General features: G+C 38.5%; 1 protein-coding gene across 2 annotated transcripts in view; it reads right to left on the bottom strand.

Moving 5' to 3' along the window:
• Positions 1-4,239: 4,239 nt before the first annotated feature.
• Positions 4,240-23,515, bottom strand: part of KIFBP (kinesin family binding protein) — a 38,194-nt gene continuing 18,918 nt past the window's right edge. The window contains exons 3-7 of one of the 2 annotated variants that reach the window (XM_022590741.3): positions 22,178-22,257; positions 21,685-21,868; positions 19,038-19,134; positions 9,847-9,962; positions 4,240-5,686 (exon numbers count right to left, since the gene is read on the bottom strand). In XM_022590741.3, the coding sequence (XP_022446449.1) occupies positions 4,811-5,686; positions 9,847-9,962; positions 19,038-19,134; positions 21,685-21,868; positions 22,178-22,257 (1,353 nt within the window). In that variant the 3' untranslated portion in view covers positions 4,240-4,810. The remainder of the gene's footprint in view (positions 5,687-9,846; positions 9,963-19,037; positions 19,135-21,684; positions 21,869-22,177; positions 22,258-23,515) is intronic. The other variant, XM_022590742.3, reaches the window with a different exon arrangement.

Raw genomic sequence — 23,515 nt, 5'->3', positions numbered from 1 at the left:
TTGCTGACTTACTGCACTTAGTATAATAATCTCTAGTTGTATCCATGTTGCTGCAAATGGCATTATATCATTCTTTTTTATGGCTGAGTAGTATTCCATTGTGTGTGTGTGTGTGTGTGTGTGTGTGTGTATATATATATATATATATATACCACAACTTCTTTATCCATTCCTCTGTTGACAGACATTTAGGTTGCTTCCATGTCCTGGCTATTGTAAACAGTGCTGCAATGTTCATTAGGGTATAAGTAGCTTTTCTTTCTTTTTTTTTTCCCCCACACACACTGCATTTTATTTTACAAGAGATAAATAAACTGACACCAAGCATTGTAAATGGATGACTACAACAAAAGCAACAATGACTGCAATTACCAAACACGAAACACACTCATACTATGTCATAATATTGACATTCAGTCCAGGAACCTTCCAACGTAACAGCTCCTTTACTTTGCAGTGAAAATTGATTTGTATATTTTTTGCCTCTGAGTCCTTGTGGGATTTATTTTATTTTTTTAAATTATTATTATTTTTATTCAAACAGAAAGTCACAAAAATTGTAATTATCCTCATCAGTTCACTCAGTCCCATGTAATTTTTTTTATCTTGAGCTTTTGTTAGCACTTTTATGAATTCATCAGTTTTCCATTAGAGTTCTGAAAATGCTTCTTCATTCAGTTCAGCAGTACAGTCAGTTACCAGAAACCTGTACTTGTCAGAGTCTCTTCCATGAATTCCTTGAAGATGAAACCCTTTTATAGGAACATTTTTGCAAAAGCAACAGAGTATACCCAGAACTGTCTGTAAATGACAAAAGACTTAAAAATGACCACGGTTAAAGATTTGATGAAAGTTCATAATAATGCAATTGACAAGGAAATTTTAGTTATTTCTGAGATATACATTTTAAAGTAATAACTAGAATTGACTTATAACATTATACCAGAACATATAAGATTTTCAGAAATTTCATGTAATGTCTGAAACATTTATTAACATATTTCCATACAAATAACCCAAAGAAAGTTTATTAGTTGTTTTTGTTTGTTTTATACTGCAGGTTCTTATTAGCCATCAATTTTATACACATCAGTGTATACACGTCAATCCCAATTGCCCAATTCAGCATACTACCATCCCCACCCCACCGCGGTTTTCCCCCCTTGGTGTCCATATGTTTGTTCTCTACATCTGTGTCTCAACTTCTGCCCTAGAAACCGGTTCATCTGTACCATTTTTCTAGGTTCCACATACATGCATTAATATACGGTATTTGTTTTTCTCTTTCTGACTTCACTCTGTGTGACAGTCTCTAGGTCCATCCACCTCACTACAAATAACTCAGTTTCGTTCCTTTTTATGGCTGAGTAATATTCCACTGTATATATGTACCACAACTTCTTTATCCATTCATGGGTCGATGGGCATTTAGGTTGCTTCCATGACCTGGCTATTGTAAATAGTGTTGCAGTGCACATTGGGGTGCATGTGTCTTTTTGAATTATGGTTTTCTCTGGGTATATGCCCAGGAGTAGGATTGCTAGATCACGGTAATTTGATTTTTAGTTTTCTGAGGAACCTCCATACTGTTTTCCACAGTGGCTGCACCAACTTACATTCCCACCAACAGTGTAGGAGGGTTCCCTTTTCTCCACACCCTCTCCAGCATGTTATTTGTAGACTTTTTTTTTTGTAGACTTTTTAATGATGGCCATTCTGACTGGTGTGAGATAGTACCTGACTGTAGTTTTGATCTGCATTTCTCTAATAATTGGTGATGTCGAGCATCTTTTCATGTGCCTATTGGCCATCTGTAGTCTTTTCGGAGAAATGTCCATTTAGGTCTTCTGCCCATTCTTTGATTAGGATTTTTTTTTGGTGGTGTTGCTGAGTTGTATGAGCTGTTTGTATATTTTGGAGATTAAGTAGGGCAGCAGTTCTTAAGGTAGGGGTTCAGGGGACCTCAGACTGGGACAGGAGATCCCATGAAACTAGCTTCATAATAAGAAGACATTATTTTTTTCACTTACACTCTCATAAATGTACAGTGGAGTTTTCCAAAGGCTACATGACATATCACACCAGTTATGAGAATCAACCTGTTTCCTATTAAGCCAGATATTAAAGATGTTTGCAAAAGTGTAAAATACTCCACTTCTTCTGGAAAATAAGTTTTTCATAAAATTGTTTAAATCCAATGGATTTGTCATTAACATAAATTGTTAAAATTTCCTTAAATCGAATTTCAAATAGGATAAACATCGAGAGATATAACCTACATAAACAGAAGCTCTCTGGCATCCTCAATTTTAAGTGCAAAGGGGCCGTGCAACCAAAAAGTTTGAGAACTACTAATCCAGAGAAGCAACGAAGTCTCGGAGGGCAGATGTCTCTAGGAAGCCGTGCTCAGGGAAAGCAGTTTGTGGAACAGGCTACATGAATATAGTGCCGGACGCAAAGCAGCCAGTGAGATTTTCTGCTGTTAACTAAAGACAATGTTTTAAAATATGAAAAGTCACTATAGACAGCAAATGACAAATAGCAAAGTATGTTGATGGTTATTAGGATAAAGACTGGTTTTAAGACTAATGCCTGTTACACTTGAATTTTATCTCTTGAACTCAAGTTGAATAACACAGTTGGGAAGAGGAAAAGCTATCAGGATTTAAGAGGCTGTGCCTTATAGACCATATTCTAGAGCTTAGCACAGTGAGCAGCACAGAGAAAGATCAGTATTGGTTAAGCAAGCTAATGAGCGACTTTAAAATGAAGTTATGAGGTTGACTAAGGTTGAGAGCAAAATGGCTATATCAAGAAAGGCTCATAACAGGGGGACTTGTTCTAGAATCAGTTTTCAAGAGAGATGAAGAAATGCGAGTAGCTGAGATGCAGAGCCATCTCACTACCCCAAACCTCCCTCCCCTCTTTGCCTCTTGACCCTCTTCACTTTCCTTTTAAAGTTTGATTAAAGGGGGGTGTTAGGAATCATCCCATCTCAAGCATCTTAATATCCTAAACTCAGTATGACCTGAATAGAACTCTTAATTCTAACCCCACATCTCCCTCATAGAAATGTGCTTCACCTGCATACTTCAACTTAATATGCTTCTTGATTCTCCTTTCCCCTTCATGCCTTCCACGTAATCCTCTGGCATGTCCTGTGATTCTACTCCCAAAGCACATAATGAACTTATCCACTTCTCTCCATCCCTACTTGATGACCCTGGTCCAAACCATTCGGATTAATCCTAATAGAACTTGTCTCCATGCTTCCCCTTTGGTGCCTCTCCCTTCTCTCTACAATCTACAAAGCCCTCTCCATCTGGACTCCCTACTCCTGCCCCACCCCATTCTACTCCCACCTCATCTGCTCCAGCCACACTGGCCTTTCCCATCTTCTAAAATGCAAAACTCCTTCCTAAGCTGGAGCCAGCCTGAGGGCCTAGCATTCTCTGGAGCACTCTACCTAAGAATCTTTACTTTGCTGCCCCTTTCTGGCCGTTTAGTTCTCGGCTCACTGTCACTTTCCACCTTTTCAGTGGCCTTTCAGATCACTGTCGCACCACTTCCCATGAAACCTCAGATTCTGGTTCCTTTCTTAATAGCATTCATGACTTGAAATCCTCTTATCTATTTACCTGCTCCATGAGAACAGGATCTTGCTGATCTTGTTCATTATTGTATCCGCTAAGCCTAGAAAACCGAGAACAGTGCCCGATCCACAGGAGACATTTAATAAATATTAAATATTGAGTGAATTACACACTGCTGTTATACTCAAAGACCTTCTTTTCCTGGCAAACTGATCTCAAAGGAAAAGCAAGGTATTTACCACACATACATACATGTTACCGAATCTTAGACTTGGCTTCAGAAGGCTTAGGACTAGGTCAACATACAGAGCTATTCTCTGTATCAAATTTTACAACTGATCTTGATTTTTGCACTGGATAGCGACTTCATTTCAATTCTGCAACCACTTAAAATGACATATACTAACTGTTATTTGCATATCTTTTTTCAACAGTGCTTAAAGCTTAATAGATATACTAGGATCCTCTGAGAAACTGCAGTCAATAAAATTTTTCTGGAACATAGTAGTATTTCAAAAAGTGTATTCAATGAATGTTTTAATGTGTTCTCTCTATACAATGTTACCAAAGAAATATTCTTCTCTGGCTTCAAATAAGCTAATACCCTTTGAAGTATCAAAAATAAACCAACTCTTACAAGAAGACAAAAGAATAAATGGAAGCTTTTATTAGTGAAGCAAGTCAATTTATTATATTTCCAACATGGCCTTCTTCCTCTATAATGAAACAAACTACAATATTTTACAACATAACTTAGTTTTTTAATATTCCAGAAGGGAAAGATTTCTTTGGGAATTTAGGAAAGCAAATATTTTGGGAAGAATAACTACAAGAAGTGATTTTTTCAACTTTAATACAGTAACAGCTTGCCCACCAGGTATATTACCCAGCATTTTTCCTTTTAATGAATCCATCAAGTATTAGCCAACAAAGAACCTACTTTTAGAAAATGAGGCAGAAAAGGTTTATATTTAAATAGGAAACGAGCAATCTAAATACCAATCACATGTCACTTTGACAAGGCAATTTATTTACATAGTTAGGTATAAATTATTAATTGTTGATTAAGGTCCTAGCAAAAACTCAATTGGTCTATTTCAAGTTCAAACAGCACTCATCTGGCTATGAAGTTATACATCATAATGGAATTGGGCCTGTTTGAATAAGGGGAAAAAAATCCATTAGTGCACATTTTCTGTCATTAAAAACAAGGATTATTAAGTCAGGGATATCTTGGTTCTGAACCTCTCCATTTTTGTTGGAAGAAGACTGACCATCTCTTTGCTAAGTTCTAGTTCAACTTCTATTTCCTGGGCAGCTTCAGGGTGCTTCTCACAGTAATCAACAATAAATTTGTAATGTTCCAGTGATGTTGCCAAATTTTCTAGCTCTTTCTTGGGATCTGCAGTGATGATTTTGCCATAGAGACGGGCAACTCGAAACTTAGCTAACATGGCAGGGCGAAGAACATCTTCCCCTATATGCTCAGGAAATACTTTATTTGGGTCTCTCAGGGAGTCTAAGAAGAGCTGGTAGTACTTCATTGCTGACTTATTAAGACTATTTATTTTTTTCACGATGTGTGAATCAGGATCCCTCAGCTTGTCAGCTATGGCAATCTTCAAATCCATCATATCATAATAAGCATGTGCAACTTCAAACTGAATCTGTCTGTTGACCAACAAATAATACTGTGGATTCAGGTCCACAATTAGGGGCTCTAGCATAGCTATTCTGCGTTTATGCATCTTGCACCTTCTCTCCATGTCAGTTTCAAAGAATGCAAGCACCTTAAACAGAGCACTGTGGTCCTGGACAACTTCAATATGGTCAGTGACATAACCATCAATCTGAAAGAACTCTTTTGCCTCAAAAACATAGTGCTGACCCATTAAGAAAAGCTCTCTGGCTTCTTCAAAATCTGAAGGTCTCACATAGCTCACTTTCTCTTCCACTGCAGAGATGGCATCACACAGTTCGCCGGTTCCAAACTGCACAGCTTTTTTCCTAACACTTTCTTCCTCATCTAGTTCTTTCTTCCTTAAAGCTCTAAGTTCAGATTGTTTATCAAGATCAAGCTCCCCTATGTTGTCCTGAAAGAAAAAAATAAATTATGGTTGAGGACAGACACTGGTCTCCTGCTGTCAATACTACAGCAAACTTAAGAGTAAAGATAAGAAAACCCTCTTCCCAGCCTGGTTTAGGGAGGTGATATAATCACATGTTCTTAAACTTCTTTCTAATTATATTCCACTTATATTAAAAATGAAAGAAACTAGGAAAAAGTAAAACTGCTTATTTCCTCTTTGGGGCACTAACTCATTTATAGTTACTCTTTTTAAGGTAAGATAAATGCATATGAAAACTGTAAGAGCTGTGAAACATTATATACATCTAATACATTATTAGTAGTATTTTAACATTAGAGTAAGATTGAAATCTACATCCTAAAAATATTGTATAGCAATGCAATTAAAATTAACAACATGATGTTTATGCTAAGTTATTTACTGAAATATATTACAGAGAAATGCTCTAAGTCTCAAAGATACTAAAATAAAGAGAGAGTTAAATCTACTCATAGTTAAAGTTATCTCCCCCACCTCCTGGGGCCAAAAAAAAAAAAAAAACTAAGACGGTTTAAAAAAAAAAAAAAAAGGCTAAGCTCATTCTCTTCTCCCTAGACAAGAAAATTAAACATCAGACCCCTCAGTGGACAGCCCCAAGGCCTTCTCTTCTTTTCATTTGAAGTTGTCTCTCTAGATCTGCATTGTTCAAAACAGTAACCATTTGCTGCGTGTGGATGGCTATTGAGCATCTGAAATGTCCAAACTGAGATGTGATCGGTGTAAAATGATACATACCCAATTTCCAAGACTTAGTACAAAATTTAAAATAGCTCAACTCTTTAGTATTGATGACAAATAGAAATGATTATTTCTTTTTATATTCTAGGCTAAGAAATATAAATTTCACCTGCTTTTTTCCTTTTCTAATGTAACCACTAGAAAACGTAGAATACCAGCCACATATGTAATTTTATTTCTATTGGACAGCACTGCTCTACACAGGTGACTCCATCCATACCCACGGTTGCAACTGCCATCCATGGGAGGAGGACTCACAAATCTACAGGTATGACCTGGACCTCTTCTCAAGCTCCAGACCCATAACTACAGCTCCCCACACAACATCTTCTCTCAGAAGACTCAGACACCTGATCCTCAACATGTCCACAGTGGAACTCTTACTCTTCAGCAAACACGTTCCTATTCTAGTAGTAGTTTAGTGAAGGACACTCCATCGATCTGGACAGCCAGCAGTCGAGGAATCACCCTTGAGATGTTCCTCTCCTCTCCCCTTTACCCCACACTTCCAATCCATCACCAAGTCCTTTACATTTTGCCCCCTAAATACCTCCTGAATGCATTCTTTTCCACCATCTTTTGCCACCACCCTAGACCAAGCTCCCTTCAGGTCTCACCTCCACTGTTCCAATGGTCTTCTAATTTCCCCCATCCACTCTTGCTTTCCCTCAATTCATTCTCCATTCTGCTACATAAGTGATGAGTCCAAAAACTCTCCAAGGCTTCCATTCATTGAAGGCCCTGCTTGTTCTATCCCATCCTTTTTTTTAAATTATTTTTGGCTGCGTTGGGTCTTCGTTGCGGTGACTTCTCTTGTTGCCGAGCACAGGCTCTAAAGCGCAGGCTCAGTTCTTGTGGCGCACAGGATTAGTTGCTCCGCGGCATGTGGGGTCTTCCCGGACCAGGGCTCGCACCCGTGTTCCCTGCATTGGCAGGCGGATTCTTAACCACTGTGCCAGCAGGGAGGTCCCTGGTTCTATCCCTTTCTAACTCTACCGTTTATCACATGTGCTCTCACTCTGCTCTAGCCTCACAGGCCTTTGTTCCATCCCTTCTAACACCACGCTCCCTATGCCATAGAATTATTTTTTTTTTGATGGTGGGGGTAGGAGTTTATTTTATTAATTAATTTATTTTTGCTGTGTTGCATCTTCGTTTCTGTGCGAGGGCTTTCTCTAGTTGTGGCAAGCAGGGGCCACTCTTCATCGCGGTGCGTGGGCCTCTCACTATCGCGACCTCTCTTGTTGCGGAGCACAGGCTCCAGACGCGCAGGCTCAGTAGTTGTGGCTCACGGGCCTAGTTGCTCCGCGGCATGTGGGATCCTCCCAGACCAGGGCTCGAACCCGTGTCCCCCTGCATTAGCAGGCAGATTCTCAACCACTGCGCCACCAGGGAAGCCCCTGCCATAGAATTTTAAAACGTGCAGCTTCAGCTCCTTGGAATGCTATGCCTTCTCATTCCCAGAGCTTCGTTCAGATGTTACTTCCTGCTACTGTGACTTCTCTTATCATGTGTCTCTCCTTTGTGGAATTTACTAAAATTGCACTTTCATACAAAGTAAAAAAAAACACCGTCTATTTTTGTTCATCATAGTACAATGACTACCGTAGAGCTGGCAGAAATACTTAAATTTGTATGTTATTAAACTTGAATTAAAGAAGGCTTTTCAGGTAAACAGATCATCAAAGGATAAAGTTAAAGTAACAAAGCCAGATTAAGAAAATCTGAGTAATTCAGTAGCATGGCAACTATTTGAGTTTAAAGTAACCAGGTGATAAACTCTAGTGCCCAGTCTGGAAAACATCAACTAAAGGAAGGGTAAGGGTTAAATGACACAGGGTGTTTTGCTTGACATAATTACTTCAAATGCCGGCCGTAAGTCTCTAAATGTTGTTTACTTAATGTGCTTCCTGGCTGCTTGTTTGTTTACATGCTTTCTAGGCTGCTTTCTGAGAAGAAAGCTGACAGATTTTCCCGGCAACTTCTCTAGACATAAAGCTCCCTAGTTTTACTCCCCACTTCCTTTCTTTTCCAAACATGCCTCATCTTTACCCTCTACCTCTGAAGTGCTCTCATCTTTGAAAGACCCATGCTTCCAGGAGTTTGTGGCTTGTTTGGTTTTATTGTTTAGTAGTTTCACAAGGTTCTATATTGACTAAAACTGATTATACTTTAATGCATGTAAATAGAAAAGCAGCATAACTCCTTCAGGAAAGTCTCCAATGTATCTACACTTAGTATGGTGCATCCAAATGATTTATTTTCCTCTGTAGTGGTTAGGAACTAGAATCCATTAGGTATGGATCAGTAATAACAATACCAATGATGATAGTTAACTTATTGAGGACTTGGTTATGTCTCAGGCACTTTTCTGAGCCCTTTATATATATTTAACTCTCACAGCAACACTATTAAGTACTATTATTACCCCCATCTTACTTGTGAGGAAATTGAGGCAAAGGGAAGTTAACTGCCATGAATACACAGCTACAAACTAGCAGGGCTGTTTGCAGATACGTTTATACTTATATTTTTATCAAATATATATTTACTCTATAAAGTATGTAAAGATTAGTAAGACTCTTCCTGCCATCAAGTTGCTTATAGTCTAAAAAGAGGTAAAGGAATAAGATAAGAATATGAATAGGGATAACAGGGATAATACAAAGTCAAGTGACTTAGGTAGGGTTCTATGGAATTTAAAGGAGGGAGAAGATATCTGTAGGGGATGAAGAATTATACATTCAGTAATTTTTGAGAGGGGCTTCCCTGGTGGTGCAGTGGTTAAGAATCCACCTGCCAACGCAGGGGACACGGGTTTGATCCCTGGTCCGGGAAGATCCCACATGCCGCGGAGCAACTAAGCCCGTGCGCCACAACTACTGAGCCTGTGCTCTAGAGCCCATGAGCCACAACTACTGAAGCCCGCGTGCCACAACTACTGAAGCCCGCACACCTAGAGCCCGTGCTCCACAACAAGAGAAGCCACAGCAATGAGAAGCCCGCACTCCCCACAACTAGAGAAAGCCCTTGTGCAGCAACAAAGACAACGCAGCCAAAAATAAATTTAAAGAAATAATTTTTGAGAACCTGTTGTGTCTGGAGATTAGTATATGATACAAATATGATGAAGACTCCCTCTCATGGAGCTTATGCTCTATCCAAAGGGAAGTCTTGAAGGAAGAGGTGTTATGTGAGATGGCCTCGATTGATGAGTAAGATTTGAAAAGGTTGAGATGGGGAGAACAAGAAACAAATATATATGAGCATTCTGCATGCCTTGAATAATACACATGCAGTGAGCCCAATGAGCATACTCCCCATTTTAAGCTTTTACTTAACATCCTGCTATTTAAGAAAGAAAAGACCACTTTTGACTGTATTACCTGCATGGAAAGTTGGGCATTCTGCATGAGAGTCAAACAGTATTTGATCCAGCATCTTGCTATTTCCCCTTTTCTTTGGTGATAAAGCTCTGGCACATCTCCTTCAGCTTCAGCAGCTAAAATGATACATGATTTGTGTAAATTAAGGGTCACAATTGGAATTTTCATTGTGTACTGCATTCTTTTTTGTATTACTTACCCCCCCCATTATAAAAGTAACAAGTCCTCACTGAAGCAGTGGGGAAAAAAAAATTCCTACCACGCAGAGGTACTCACTATTATTTGCATATTTCTTTCTAGTTTTTTCTTATGTATTACCTATAGGTAAAAACTAAGGTCACCATGTATATTAAATTTTGAATACAGGCATACCTCAGAGATATTGCAGGACTGATTCCAGACCACTGTGATAAAGTGAGTCACACGAATTTTCTGTTTTCCATAGCATATAAAAGTTATGTTTGCACTATACTGTAGTCTATTAAGTGTGCAATAGCATCATGTCTTAAAAATGTACACATCTTAATTAAAAAATACTTTATTGCTAAAAAATGCTAACCATCATCTGAGGCTTCAGAGAGTCATAATCTTTTGCTGGTGGACAGTCCCACCTCAGTGCTGGTGGCTGCTGACCCATCAGGGTGGTGGTTGCTGAAGGGTGGGGGGGCCATGGCAATCTCTTAAAACAAGACAGCAGTGACGTGTGCTGTGCTGATGGACTCCTCCTTTCATGAACAATTTCTCTAGTGTGCAATGCTGTTTGACAGCATTTCACCCAACGCAGAACTTCTTTCAAAATTGGAGTCCATCCTCTCAAACCCTGCCACTATTTCATCAAGTAAGTTTATGTACTATTCTAACTCCTTTGTTGTCATTTCAAGAATCTTCACAGCATCTTCACCAGGAGTAGATTCCATCTCAAAAAACCATTCTCTTCGCTCATCCATAAGAAGCAACTCCTCATCTGTCAAAATTTTATGAGATTGCAGCATTTCAGTCACATCTTCAGGCTCGACTTTTAGTTCTCACACTATTTCTAGCACATCTGCAGTTACTTCCTCCACTGAAGTCTTAAACCCCTCAAAACCATCCCTGAGGGCTGGAGTCAGCTTCTTCCAAACTCCTGTTAACGTTGATATTTTGACCTCTTCCCATGAATCATGAATGTTCTTAATGGCATCTAGAATAGTGAATCCTTTCCAGAAGATTTTCAATTTACTTTGCCCAGATCCATCAAAGGAATCACATCTATGGCAGTGATAGCCTTATGATTTTTTTCTTCAAACAGTAAGACTTAAAAGTCGAAATTACTCCTTGATCCATGGGCTGCAGAATGGATGTTGTATTAGCAAACATGAAAACAACATTAATTGCATTGTATATCTCAGAGCTCTTGGATGACCCAGGTACATTGTCAATGAGCAGTAATCTTTTGAAAGGAATTTTTTTTTTTTTGAACAGTAGGTCTTAACAGTGGGCTTAAAATATTCAGTAAACCATGTTGTAAACAGATGTGTTGTCATCCAGGTTTTGTTTTTCCATTTACAAAGCACAGGTAGCATAACTAGCATAAAGCATAATTAGCACAATTCTTTCGGGCCCTAGGATTTTCAGAGTAGTAAATGAGCATTAGCTTCAAGTTAAAAGTCACCAGCTGCACTAGCCCCTAACAAAAGTGTCAGCCTGTCCTTTGAAGCTTTGAAGCCAGGCACTGACTTCTCTCTAGCTATGAAAGTCCTAGATGGCATCTCCTTCCAGTAGAAGGCTGTTTCATCCACACTGAAAATCAGTTTCGTGTAGCCACCTTCGTTAATGATCCTAGCTAGATCTTCTGGATGATTTGCTGCTTCACCTTGCACTTTTACGTTATGGAGACAGCTTCTTTCCTTAAATCTCATGAACCTCTGCTAGCTTCAAACTTCTCTTCTGCAGCTTTCTCGCCTCTCTCAGCCTCCACAGAAATGAAGAAAGGTAGGGCCTTTCTCTGGATTAGGTTTTGGTTTAAGGGAATGTTGTGACTTGTTTAATCTTCTATCCAGACCACTAAAACTTTCTCCATATCAGCAATAAGGCTGTTTTGCTTTCTTATCATCATGTGTTGACTGGAGTAGCACTTTCAATTTCCTTCAAGAACTTTTCCTTTGCATTCATAACTTGGCTAACCTGCGCAAGAGGGAGTATCTTTTGGCCTATTTTGACAGGCCTTCTTCACTAAGCTTAATCGTTCCTAGCTTTTGATTTAAAGTGAGATTTGCAACTCTTCCTTTCACTTAGAGATCACTGTAGGGTTTTTCAATAGTGTTGTGTTCTCAGGAAACAGGGAGGCCAGAGGAGAGGGATGAAGACATGGGGGAACAGCCAGTCAGTGGAGTAGTCAGAACACACATTTACCAATTAAGTTCACCATCTTATATGGACACAGTTAGTGGCACCCCAAAACAATTTCTTAGACCTTAGAACAGGTACATGTGGGTGATTAGTACCATTATTAATCGAATTAGATTAATAAAAGGATTGCTCATACAGGTTTTTAGAATACTTTAGGATAAGAATTCCATAATTCATGTCTACTTGGATTCTTTTTTTTCTTTTCCATCATGGTTTATTACAGGATGTTGAATAGTTACAATAGGACCCTGCTGTTTATCCATTCTATATATAATAGATTGCATCCGCTAGTCCCAAACTCCCAATCCAACCCTCCCCAACACCATCCCCCCGGCAACCCCAAATCTATACATGGGTTCTTAAGAGGTAGGTTGTTGAAAGCAGTTTCCTCTAATGTTTAAGCATTTGCTTTTACCACCTCGCCTATGCTATGGTCTCTGTAAATGAAGAAATAGTGTTGAACAAGGTGAAGGTTAGCATAGCTCCTAATTAATCTGTCAAATTCCAATTTAGTAGAATCCAAATTGAAATGGATTTTTCATAAATTAAAAGCAGTCCTGAGTGGAAAGCATCCCCCAAAACAATGTTTGGAATGATGGGGGTGATTTAATGAAGGGTCAAATATTTCATTTTGTAATGAGTCCCACATCCAGTTTTACCAAAATACTGTTAAATCTGTGGAAGGAATTTATTTTTGCAAAGAACAATTTAATTTTTCATGGTTTAAATTATTTTGGTTTTCACTAGTATTTAAAAATCCTCTGTAACATGAAGTAACATTTTCAGTCGTCATGTTAGATTTAATGCAGTATTGCCATTAATCTGTGTACTTTGCCTTTATAATCTTCCTTTTTCCCTCAACATGGGTGTGACACAAATGCCAAGTACAGCAGGCGGCACCGCCCTGCTCTACAGGGAAAGAATCAAGTCGCTCACCTCCCAAGCAACATGGAAGCACAACACTGATGTAAGTCACCAGTCAGTTGGATTGTCTCCTTCAGGTGAACATTCAGTTCCATAGAAAAAGTGGTTTTTAATCCCAACAGTAAAACTTCGTACCTGGATTCTCTTATAAGGAAACAATGTATAGCTGATTCTCATTGTTCCTGGCAGTTATGTTCTATAAAGTTGCTGTGAACAGTGAATTTGGGAATGCTAAAACATCACTCCTAGGGCAAATACAGGGTTACGTTCTGATGAGCTTCTGGTCACAATATTTTCATCAACTGATCAATATATAACCTTATTTTAATGTGTTTCTGTTTAAAGACACCTTATGTAATATATAATTGACTCATTAACATTGACATTAACATTGAACTCATGGCCAATAGCACTGTAGCTTGTGCCTAAATGAAGCTTATCCAGCACTGTATTTTCTCCAGAGGGCACATCCCAGCCTTCATGTGCTTAGGAACATTAGATACCACTTCAGCACTACACTTGGGGGCCATTTTAAACAATGAAATCGCCAACAAAATGCAAAAAAAAATGTGAAAAATGTGGCACTGAGTAATTTAGACCACAAAAAGGATACGTGTTTATAGTATGAGAGCTGAAACAAGAAGGTGGATCATTACCTTGTTTAACCTCAGCTGGTAATGTGCACCTCAGGTGCCTCAAATCCTTTGCTGTCTGCAAATGACCACACGAGTGCCTCGAGTACTGATTTTGGGGGTTACGAGTAAATTGTGCCAAGTAGGCAAATTCAAAAATATGGAATATACAGGGCTTCCCTGGTGGCGCAGTGGTTGAGAGTCTGCCTGCCGATGCAGGGGACACGGGTTCGTGCCCCGGTCTGGGAGGATCCCACATGCTGCGGAGTGGCTAGGCCCCTGAGCCACGGCCGCTGAGCCTGTGCGTCCGGAGCCTGTGCTCTGCAGCAGGAGAGCCCACAACAGTGAGAGGCCCGTGTACCGCAAAAAATAAATAAATAAATATGGAATCTACAAATGATGAGGATTGACTGTATTTTGGAACCTGCACTTACATATGAAGTCCTTGATCTTTCCTTTTCAGAAATAGCTTATGGATCTGGGTAACTGACTTAAGGTTTGGAAGCAAAAGTTACTGGATTGTATACCTTACTAAAATGTGCTCAGAGGTCCTGGTGGACATATTACTGATTTTATTTATTTTTTTGAATGTTTATTTTATATTGGAGTATAGTTAATTAACAAGGTTGTTAGTTTCAGGTGCACAGCAGAGTGATTCAGTTATACACAGGATATACTTGTATCCTTTTTCAAATTCTTTTCCCATTTAGGTTATTAGATTTTTTTTTTTTAAATCCATCCTATGACAAAGGCCTTACTAACAACTTTCCATACAGTTAGTCAAAAAATAAAAAAAAATACAAAACACAGCAGACAGCATCTCACACACCTAGAAACCAACATGACAGGAGCCCCTTCTCAACACTGTAAAAAAAACAAAACAAAAGCAAAAAACCCAAAACTGAGAACTTAGTTTTGGTGGGGGACAGAACTTTGATCCCCTACCAAATGAACTGAAATATCCCAGTAGAGAATCAAACCAAAGTGGTAAGATGGGGATAGGGGGTGGGTGTCAGATTTTTAAATAACTGCTTTTGTGACAACGAGCTGGAAAAGACAGGTTTGGGCTAGGCTGCGTCCCTTACTATAACTATCAGGTTATTACAGACTATTGAGCAGAGTTCCCTGTGCTACAGAGTAGGTCCTCTTTAATTTTTAAAAAAATATTTATTTGGCTGCATTGGGTCTTAGTTGTGGCACATGGGATCTTCGTTGTGGCCTGCAGGATATCTTGTTGCGGTGCACAGGGCTGCTTTCTAGTTGTGGCGGGCGGGCTCTAGAGCAAACAGGCTTAGTTGCCCCATGGCATGTTGGATCTTAGTTCCCGAACAAGGGATCGAACCTGCACCGCCTGCATTAGAAGGCAGCTTCTTAACCACTGGACCACCAGGGAAGTCCCTGTAGGTAATCTCTTTTAAATATAGCAGTGTGTACATGTCAATCCCAAACTCCCAATCTATCCCTCCCCAGCACCCCTCTCCTGGTAACCATAACTTCGATCTCTATGAGTCTGTTTGTTTTGTAAAAAAGTTCATTTGTATCATCTTTTTTAGATTCTGCATATAAGTGATATGATATTTGTCTTTCTCCATCTGACTGACTTCACTTAGTATGATAATCTCCAGGTCAATCCATGTTGCTGCAAATGGCATTATTTCATTCTTTTTAATGGCTGGGTAATATTCCATTGTATATATGTACCACATCTTCTTTATCCATTCATCTGTTGATGAACATTTAGGGTGCTTCCATGTCTTTGCTACTGTAAACAGCACTGCAGTGAACACTGGGGTGCATGTATCCTTTTGAACCATGATTTTCTCTGGAGATATGCCCAGGAGTGGGATTGCTGGGTCACAGGGTAGCTCTATTTTTAGTTCCTTAAACTTCCATACTGTGCTCCACAGTGGCTGCACCAATTTACATTCCCACCTACAGTGTAGGAGGTTTCCCTTTTCTCCACACCCTCTCCAGGATTTTTTATTTGTAGACTTTTTGATGATGGCCATTCTGACTGGTGTGAGGTGATACCTCATTGTAGTTTTGATTTGCATTTCTAATACTTAGCAATGCTGAGCATCTTTTCATGTGCCTGTTGGCTATCTGTATGTCTTCTTTGGAGAAGTCTGTTTAGGTCTTCTGGGTTGTTTTTTTCTGTTGTTGAGCCACATGAGCTGTTTGTAAATTTTGGAGATTAATCCCTTGTCTGTGGTGTCATTTGCAAACGTTTTCTCTCATTCTGTGGGTTGTCTTTTTGTTTATGGTTTCATTTTCTGTGCAAAACTTTTGAGTTTAATTAGGTCCCATTTGTTTATTCTTGTTTTTTTATTTCCATTACCCAAGGATTTGGATTGAAAAAGATCTTGCAGTGATTTATGTCAAAAGTGTTCTGCCTGTATTTTCCTCTAAGTTTTATAGTATCCAATCTTATTTAGGTCTTTAATCCATTTTCAGTTTTAAAATTTTTTTATTGGAATACAGTTGCTTTACAATGTTGTGTTAGTTTCTTGCTGTACAGCAAAGGGAATCAGTCATATGTATACATATATATCCACTCTTTCTTAGACTTCCTTCCCAGTTAGGTCACCACAGAGCACTGAGTAGAGTTCCCTGTGCTATACAGTGGGTTCTCATTAGTTATCTACTTGAAGCATTTTAAAAGTCTTAGTATTGGACAGGTGAATGGATAAAGAAGATGTGGTGCATATATACAATGGAATATTACCCAGCCATTAAAAAGAATGAAATAATGCCATTTGCAGCAACATGGATGGACCTGGAGATTATCATACTAAGTGAAGGAAGTCAGATGGAGAAAGACAAATATCATATAATACAGCTTAAAAAATGATACAGGGCTTCTCTGGTGGCACAGTGGTTAAGGGTCTGCCTGCCGATGCAGGGGTTCATGCCCTGGTCTGGGAAGATCCCACATGCCGCGGAGCGGCTGGGCCCGTGAGCCATGGCTGCTGGGCCTGTGCGTCCAGAGCCTGTGCTCTGCAACAGGAGAGGCCACAACAGTGAGAGGCCCGTGTACTGCAAAAAAAAAAAAAAAGATACAAATGAACTTATTTACAAAACATAAACAGACTCACAGAGAAGGAACTTATGGTTATGGGGGGGCGGGGAGGGTGACAGATTGGGAGTGACATGTACACACTGATATTTAAAACAGGTTAACTACACTCTGTAATAACCTAAATGGGAAAAGAATTTGAAAAAGAATAGATACATGTATATGTATAACCGAATCACTTTGCTGTATGCCTGAAACTAACATAACATTGTTAATCAAGGGACGTCCTGGCAGTCCAGTGGGTAAGACTCTGCGCTTCCAACGCAAGGGGCATGGGTTTGATCCCTGGTTGGGGAACAAAGATCCCACTTGCTGTGCAGTGTGGCCAAAAAAAAAAAAAAATTCCAGAAAGTTCCAAAAAGCAAAACTTGAATTTGCCATGTGCTGCCCATTATTTACATAGCACTTACACTGTATTTGGTATTATAAGATACTCTAGAGATGATTTAATGCATACAAGAGGATGTGCATTGGTTATATGCAAATACTATGACATTTTATATAAGGGACTGTAGCATCCATAGATTTTTGGTATCCATGGTGGCCCTGGAACCAACCTCCCATGGATACCAAGGGATGACTGTACCAGAAGTAGAACTGCTAGATCATACATAGCTCTATTTTTAATTTCTTGAGGAACCTCCAAACAGTTTTTCATAGTGGCTACATCAATTTACAATCCTACCACAGTGCACATGGGTCCCCTTTTCTCCACATCTTTACCAACACTTGTTATTTCTTGTCTTTTTGATAATAGTCAATCTAATAGGCGTGAGGTGATAGCTCATTGTGGTTTTGATGTGCTCAAATATACATGTTAACTGTGATTTATAAAACCAAATGAAACACTATAAACTAGATATTTGGACATATCACATATTGTACTCCAACCAAAAATGTATAACGTGAATATTAGTGTAAAGAAACAGCAAACACCAATTGGAAAAATCTATGAAATAACTGGCCTATATATTTTCAAAAATATCTGATGAAAGGCTGGAAAAATCTATGAAATAACTGGCCTATATATTTTCAAAAATATCTGTGATGAAAGGCTGAGGAACTGTTCCAGATTAAAGATGACTAAAGAGATGTGACAACTACTGTGGAGAATAGTATGGAGGTTCCTTAAAAAACTAAATACAGAAACTACCATATGATCCTGCAATCCCACTCCTGGGCATATATCCAGAGAAAATCATAATTCGAAATGATACATGCACCTCAGTGTTCATTGCAGCACTACTTACAATAGCCAGGACATGGAAGCAACCTAAACGTCCATCAACAGAAAAACGGATAAAAAAGATGTGGTACATGTATACAACGGAGTATTACTCAGACATAAAAGAACGAAATAATGCCATTTGCAGCAACATGGGTGGACCTAGAGATCGTCGTACTGAGCAAAGTAAGTCAGACAAAGAGAAATATCGTGATATTGCTTAGACGTGGAATGTGGAATCTAAGAAAATGGTACAAATGAACTTACAAAACAGAAATAGCATTACAGATGTAGAAAATTTACAGTTACTGGGGGGTAAGGAGGGGGTGGGATGAATTAGGAGATTAGGATTGACATATACACACTACTACATATAAAACAGATTAACTAATAAGGACCTACTGTATAGCACAGGGAACTCTTCTCAATACTCTGTAATGCCCTATATGGGAAAAAAATCTAAGAGAGTGGATATATGTATAACTGACTCACTTTGCTCTACAGCAGAAACTAACATAACACTGTATATCAACTATATTCCAATAAAAATTTTAAAAAGAGATGTGACAACTAAATACAACCTTGAACTGGATACTCTGGTACTAGAGAAATTGCTATAAAGGACATTAGGGGGACAGCTACTAAATATGAATTATAGATAAAAGAATTGTATAACAGTTATATTTGCTGTTCTATGATAATATAAGAAAATACTCTTATTTTTAGGAAAAACACACTGAAGTATTAGGGGGTAAAGGAACCTAATGTATGCAATCTTCTCTCAAATGGTTCAGAAAGAAAAAATGTGACTACAAATGAGGCAAATACTAAAAATTGGTAAATTTAGAAGGGCGTATGGTAGTTCTTTGTTCTGTTCTTGAATTTTCTAAAGTTTAACATGATTTTAAAATAAAAATTTTAAAAAGCTATGTAATTAAACACGCACACTTAAACTTACTGTCTTCTGTGGTTCGGATCTTTCCAGTTTGACCAAAAATGACATTAGCAGCTGATAAACAGTGCCTGGCCTCCATAAAGCATTGCTGTTGAGGAAATAAACAAGAATAAAGTCTTAACAAAATCAGATAGAAACCACTACTAAGGAGACCCTGTATAGTAACTAAACAAGAAGGTATATAAGATATATTTTAGTATTATCTGGTTAAAAAAACTACCTTAAAGATTAAAATAACAATACCCTCAAACTCTTAATAATCCAAACTGGCTGAAAAACAACTGCTGCTTGACTACTGAAGGAGAGCTAACTTTTAATCAGCATACAAGAATGGCTATCATCCTAGACTCAAAGTACCTCACAGTCCTTTTAGGTGCAGGCTAAGTAGCCAAAGTTCCACACATGATCAATTTTTAGACCATTTACATTCTGTCAGAGGACTTGAAGATTTAATCTTTCTTAGGTTTAGAGATCCCTTTTACATCCTACCATTCAAAGGCAAACAGGATAAATTTTGATAGAGATTCCTGTCTTCTAAAATCTTTGGAATTTACAATATGAGGCTTCCCACCAAGTTTTGAAGTCAGCAGATTTCCACAGATGAACTCTATGGAACTGCTTTACCAACACAGTTAAAGACTTCATAATCCAAACTGGGGCATGGTAAACTTCTCAAACACTTTGAGAACATCTCCTTGTTACTTTACTGCTTTACATTTGTCACATAAGTCACAGGACTACTCAGCAGGATTACCAAGTCCAACTTTTAGTTGGACGCCACCCTCATTAAGTATGTCTACTTCATATTAGTAACACTGATTTTTGCTAAGAGGACTTTTAATGGTTGACTATGACTTTAAAATCTCAGCATTAAATGTATCTCCCCATTATTGCAAATTCAGAAGCCATCTTGAGAACAGCTGGGCACCATGTGTAGTATTAGCCCAGCAGTATTTATAGATCAAAATGTTGGTGTTAAACCTCAAACCAAAAGAAAGTTTACATAAAGTTTACATAACATAAAGTTTACATAAAGAAGTTTTAATTGTTGCTCTATAATCCCTTACTCATCATTATCACTTCAGCTTTGTCCAGATTGGCTATCTGAAAGCAACCACTGTTAGAAAACAGTGAGTGCCCTGTGCCCTCTAGGTGGCTGGTAAATGTGGGACTTCACCTGCAAGGCAGGGACTCACTAAGTAGCAAAACCTCATGGAACCCGATGAAGATGATAGTGATATAAATGACAATTGCATTTTTAAAAAACATGGATCGAATCTCTTTTTGCAGTATAACTTAGCTAGTTATAACACAACTTATAAAACATTTTGGTAAAAAAAATAAAAGCACAGAGTGGGGAGGTACTCATGAAATTTACTGCATGCTCAGCATAAGCAGTGCTTAACAACTTAAAATTTTTAATTACACTTTAGATATCTTAGTACTGTTAGAATCCATGGAGTTTTAAATGTTAATTAAAATTACAGTGAATATGTAATTTTAAAGTTGCTAAACAAAACAAAGGGCCTCTGGAAGCTATTTTTAAAAAAAACCATAGAAAGGTGCCACAAGCAGAAGCACCAGGTAACACTTTTTGATGATGATCACAATGAAATGGATTCATGAGATTTAGATTTAACTGAATGCTCTGATATATATGCAGTAGCGTTACTTACACGCTTGATCTTAGACCAAAGTCCTAGAAGCGATGCTGCAGTCACCACAGCCCTTTCTCTCCTGCTAATAGCTTTTCTGAATGAAATTCCGTGGGACAATACTTTAAACATAGGGCGCATTTATAGAACCAGCACTAGCAAAAAAAACTTAGAAAGGATAAAGGCCCAGTAAGGATACAGCAGCAGGTAAACAGAGATCTAAGAAGAAACTCTGATAAGCAAAGAATTACTAAAAGTTCAGAGAGGCTTGTGAATTAGAAATACAAATAAAAGTAATTTCTATCACTGAGATACCTAATTGAGAATTAATAGAAAATCTGGCTGGGAAAGGTGGCTTTAAAGTGTTTTAGCATTAAAAATTCTCTTAAGGACTAAAAAATTTAAAAGGTCAATTAAGAATATACCAACATGATTCTGAATAATTCTGAAAGCAACTAAGAAGCTCAAATTTGTCCCTGTGTAATACTCCAGAAAAAATATAACGACCTGGAACTCAGAAATTGAGCAGAGATATTCCCAACATAGAAAAAGTACTATGAAGGAGTTAATTCTAAAGAATAACTGAAATGCATCACATGCTTTTATCAAAGCCCACATTTAACAGTCAACTTCCTCAGACAAATTCTCATAGTCACTGCATAAAGATAGTTAAGCCTACAAGATAAAATCTGCAATTTAAAATAACATCTCACTAAAATAGAGATTGCCTGTCTGTATCAAAAAAGAACTGGTCTTAGGCAACGTAGGACATGATAAAATTATTTTAAGATTCAAAAGGATTACTGCAACAAAAAGCTACAGACTTTAGTACACTGGCAAACTGGGCTGCATTTTTCTATCCAGTTTACATCATAAAATACAAGCTACCTGTTTTTAAAAGAGGACATTTTCAAGGTACTTTTGGTTCTATTTTTATACACACTATTGGTAACTCTGTTAGATAACTACTTTGAGAAGCTTACCTTATTGATGTAAAATTGTGACAAGGTAGCAGCATTAATAGCCCACTCCATAGGATGGTAGGCATTGTGCTCAAGCTGGCGTTTTAGGGTACTATGGCAATAATGGGCAGCCTTCTCAAACATTTCCATGTGCTGGTAGACTTGAGCCAGGTAATATAGGTTATGAGTATAAACCTTCTCAAATCTATGAAGGAAAAAACATTTGTGTAACGATTTACAATTTATAAGGAACTTTCAAATATATTGATCCTCCCACCAACCCCTTCAGTTGGGTATGACTTGTATCTATTTGACAGATAAGGAAACTGAGCCCCAGATTTGAACAGGGTAACTTATCTAGGAAGTGGCAAATGAAGGTTTTAATCCATGCCAGAATCCACATTCTATAACCTTTGAGTGCCTTGAAAAAGAAAGCACTGTGCTTTTTTTGAGCAATCATCTCAAATACACTATGTGGAAATACCTGTGAGGGCTGATTTCTAGACCTACTCACCTTTTTGATCTCTCTTGTTCAGCAAGTTTCTCTTCTTCAGGAAGAAAATGCTCTGTAGGATCAAGAGGAGGACTCCCAATCTGTAATTAAAGCAAAACAAAACTCTAAAATTTTACTGTAAACATCAAGCGCCCTCCTCTGGAGGAAAAGGAGAAATAAAATTTAAAAAAAATTTTAATTTTTACTTCAGTTTTTACTAGTCTACTATTTCACTTTCATATTATCCAAGAAGTAATTTTCTTAACCATAAAATCAGAGTCAAACAAATAAAAGGAGACTGCCCTACAAGCTCACACCTGACAAAATTTTAACTGCTGTTGCAGGTGAACTTCAAATACACACACACAAAAAAAAGTCTACCATTTTGCTTTTAGAGATGTATAATTCTTTAAGTATTTTAAGTCTTAATTTTGTCTGGTAAAGAAAAGCTCTTTTGAAAACCTACATAAGCATGACAAAAACCAAAAATGTATACATCCTGAGAGCAATACTGTTCTAAACTGACCACTTTAGTACACTGGCAAACTGGGCTGCATTTTTCTATCCAGTTTATGTCATAAAATACAAGCTACCTGTTCTTAAAAGATGACACTTTCAGGATGACATCTGAAAAATCAAAGCTTTTAATATTCTCAAGGGGACAAAAGATGATATACAGATTATACCCTTTCAATACAGGGACACTGAAACCAGTGATTCCACTGTTTATTGCCTTGGGCAAGTCACCCCATCTCTTGTGCTTATGTTTCCTCATCTATAAAATAAGGATGGGACTTCCCTGGTGGCGCAGTGGTTAAGAATCTGCCTGCCGGGACTTCCCCGGTGGTCCAGCAGTAAAGAATCCGCCTTCCAATGCAGGGGACGCGGGTTCGATCCCTGATCGCATAACTAAGATCTCACATGCTGCGGGGCAACTAAGCCTGTGTGCGGCAACTAGAGAGAAGCCTGGGTGCCACTACTAAAACCCTACGCAGCCAAAAAAAAAAAAAAGAATCTGCCTGTCTGCCAATGCAGGGGACTCGGGTTCGATCCCTGGCCCGGGAAGATCCCACATGCCGCGGAGCAACTAAGCCCGTGAGCCACAACTACAGAGTCTGTGCTCTAGAGCCCGCGAGCCACAACTACCTGAAACCCACGCGCCTAGAGCCCATGCTCCACAACAAGAGAAGCTACCACAATGAGAAGCCCACACACCGGAACTAAGAGTAGCCCCTGCTCGCCGCAAGTTGTGTATATCACATATAATCCCATCTGAGGTCTTCCAAAAAAGCAGAACTACTTAACCACTGCCTCATTCTACTTCTGTGAGGATAGGCTCCTCAACTTTAAACTGAATTC

The sequence above is a fragment of the Delphinapterus leucas genome, chromosome 16 (assembly GCF_059928025.1).
Source record: "Delphinapterus leucas isolate spDelLeu-1000000601 "Yukka" chromosome 16, BTC_Dleu_Yukka2, whole genome shotgun sequence".
Taxonomy (NCBI): Eukaryota; Metazoa; Chordata; class Mammalia; order Artiodactyla; family Monodontidae; genus Delphinapterus; species Delphinapterus leucas.
The sequence above is the reverse complement of the archived record's forward strand: the minus strand, read 5'-3'. Positions and strand labels throughout refer to the sequence as shown.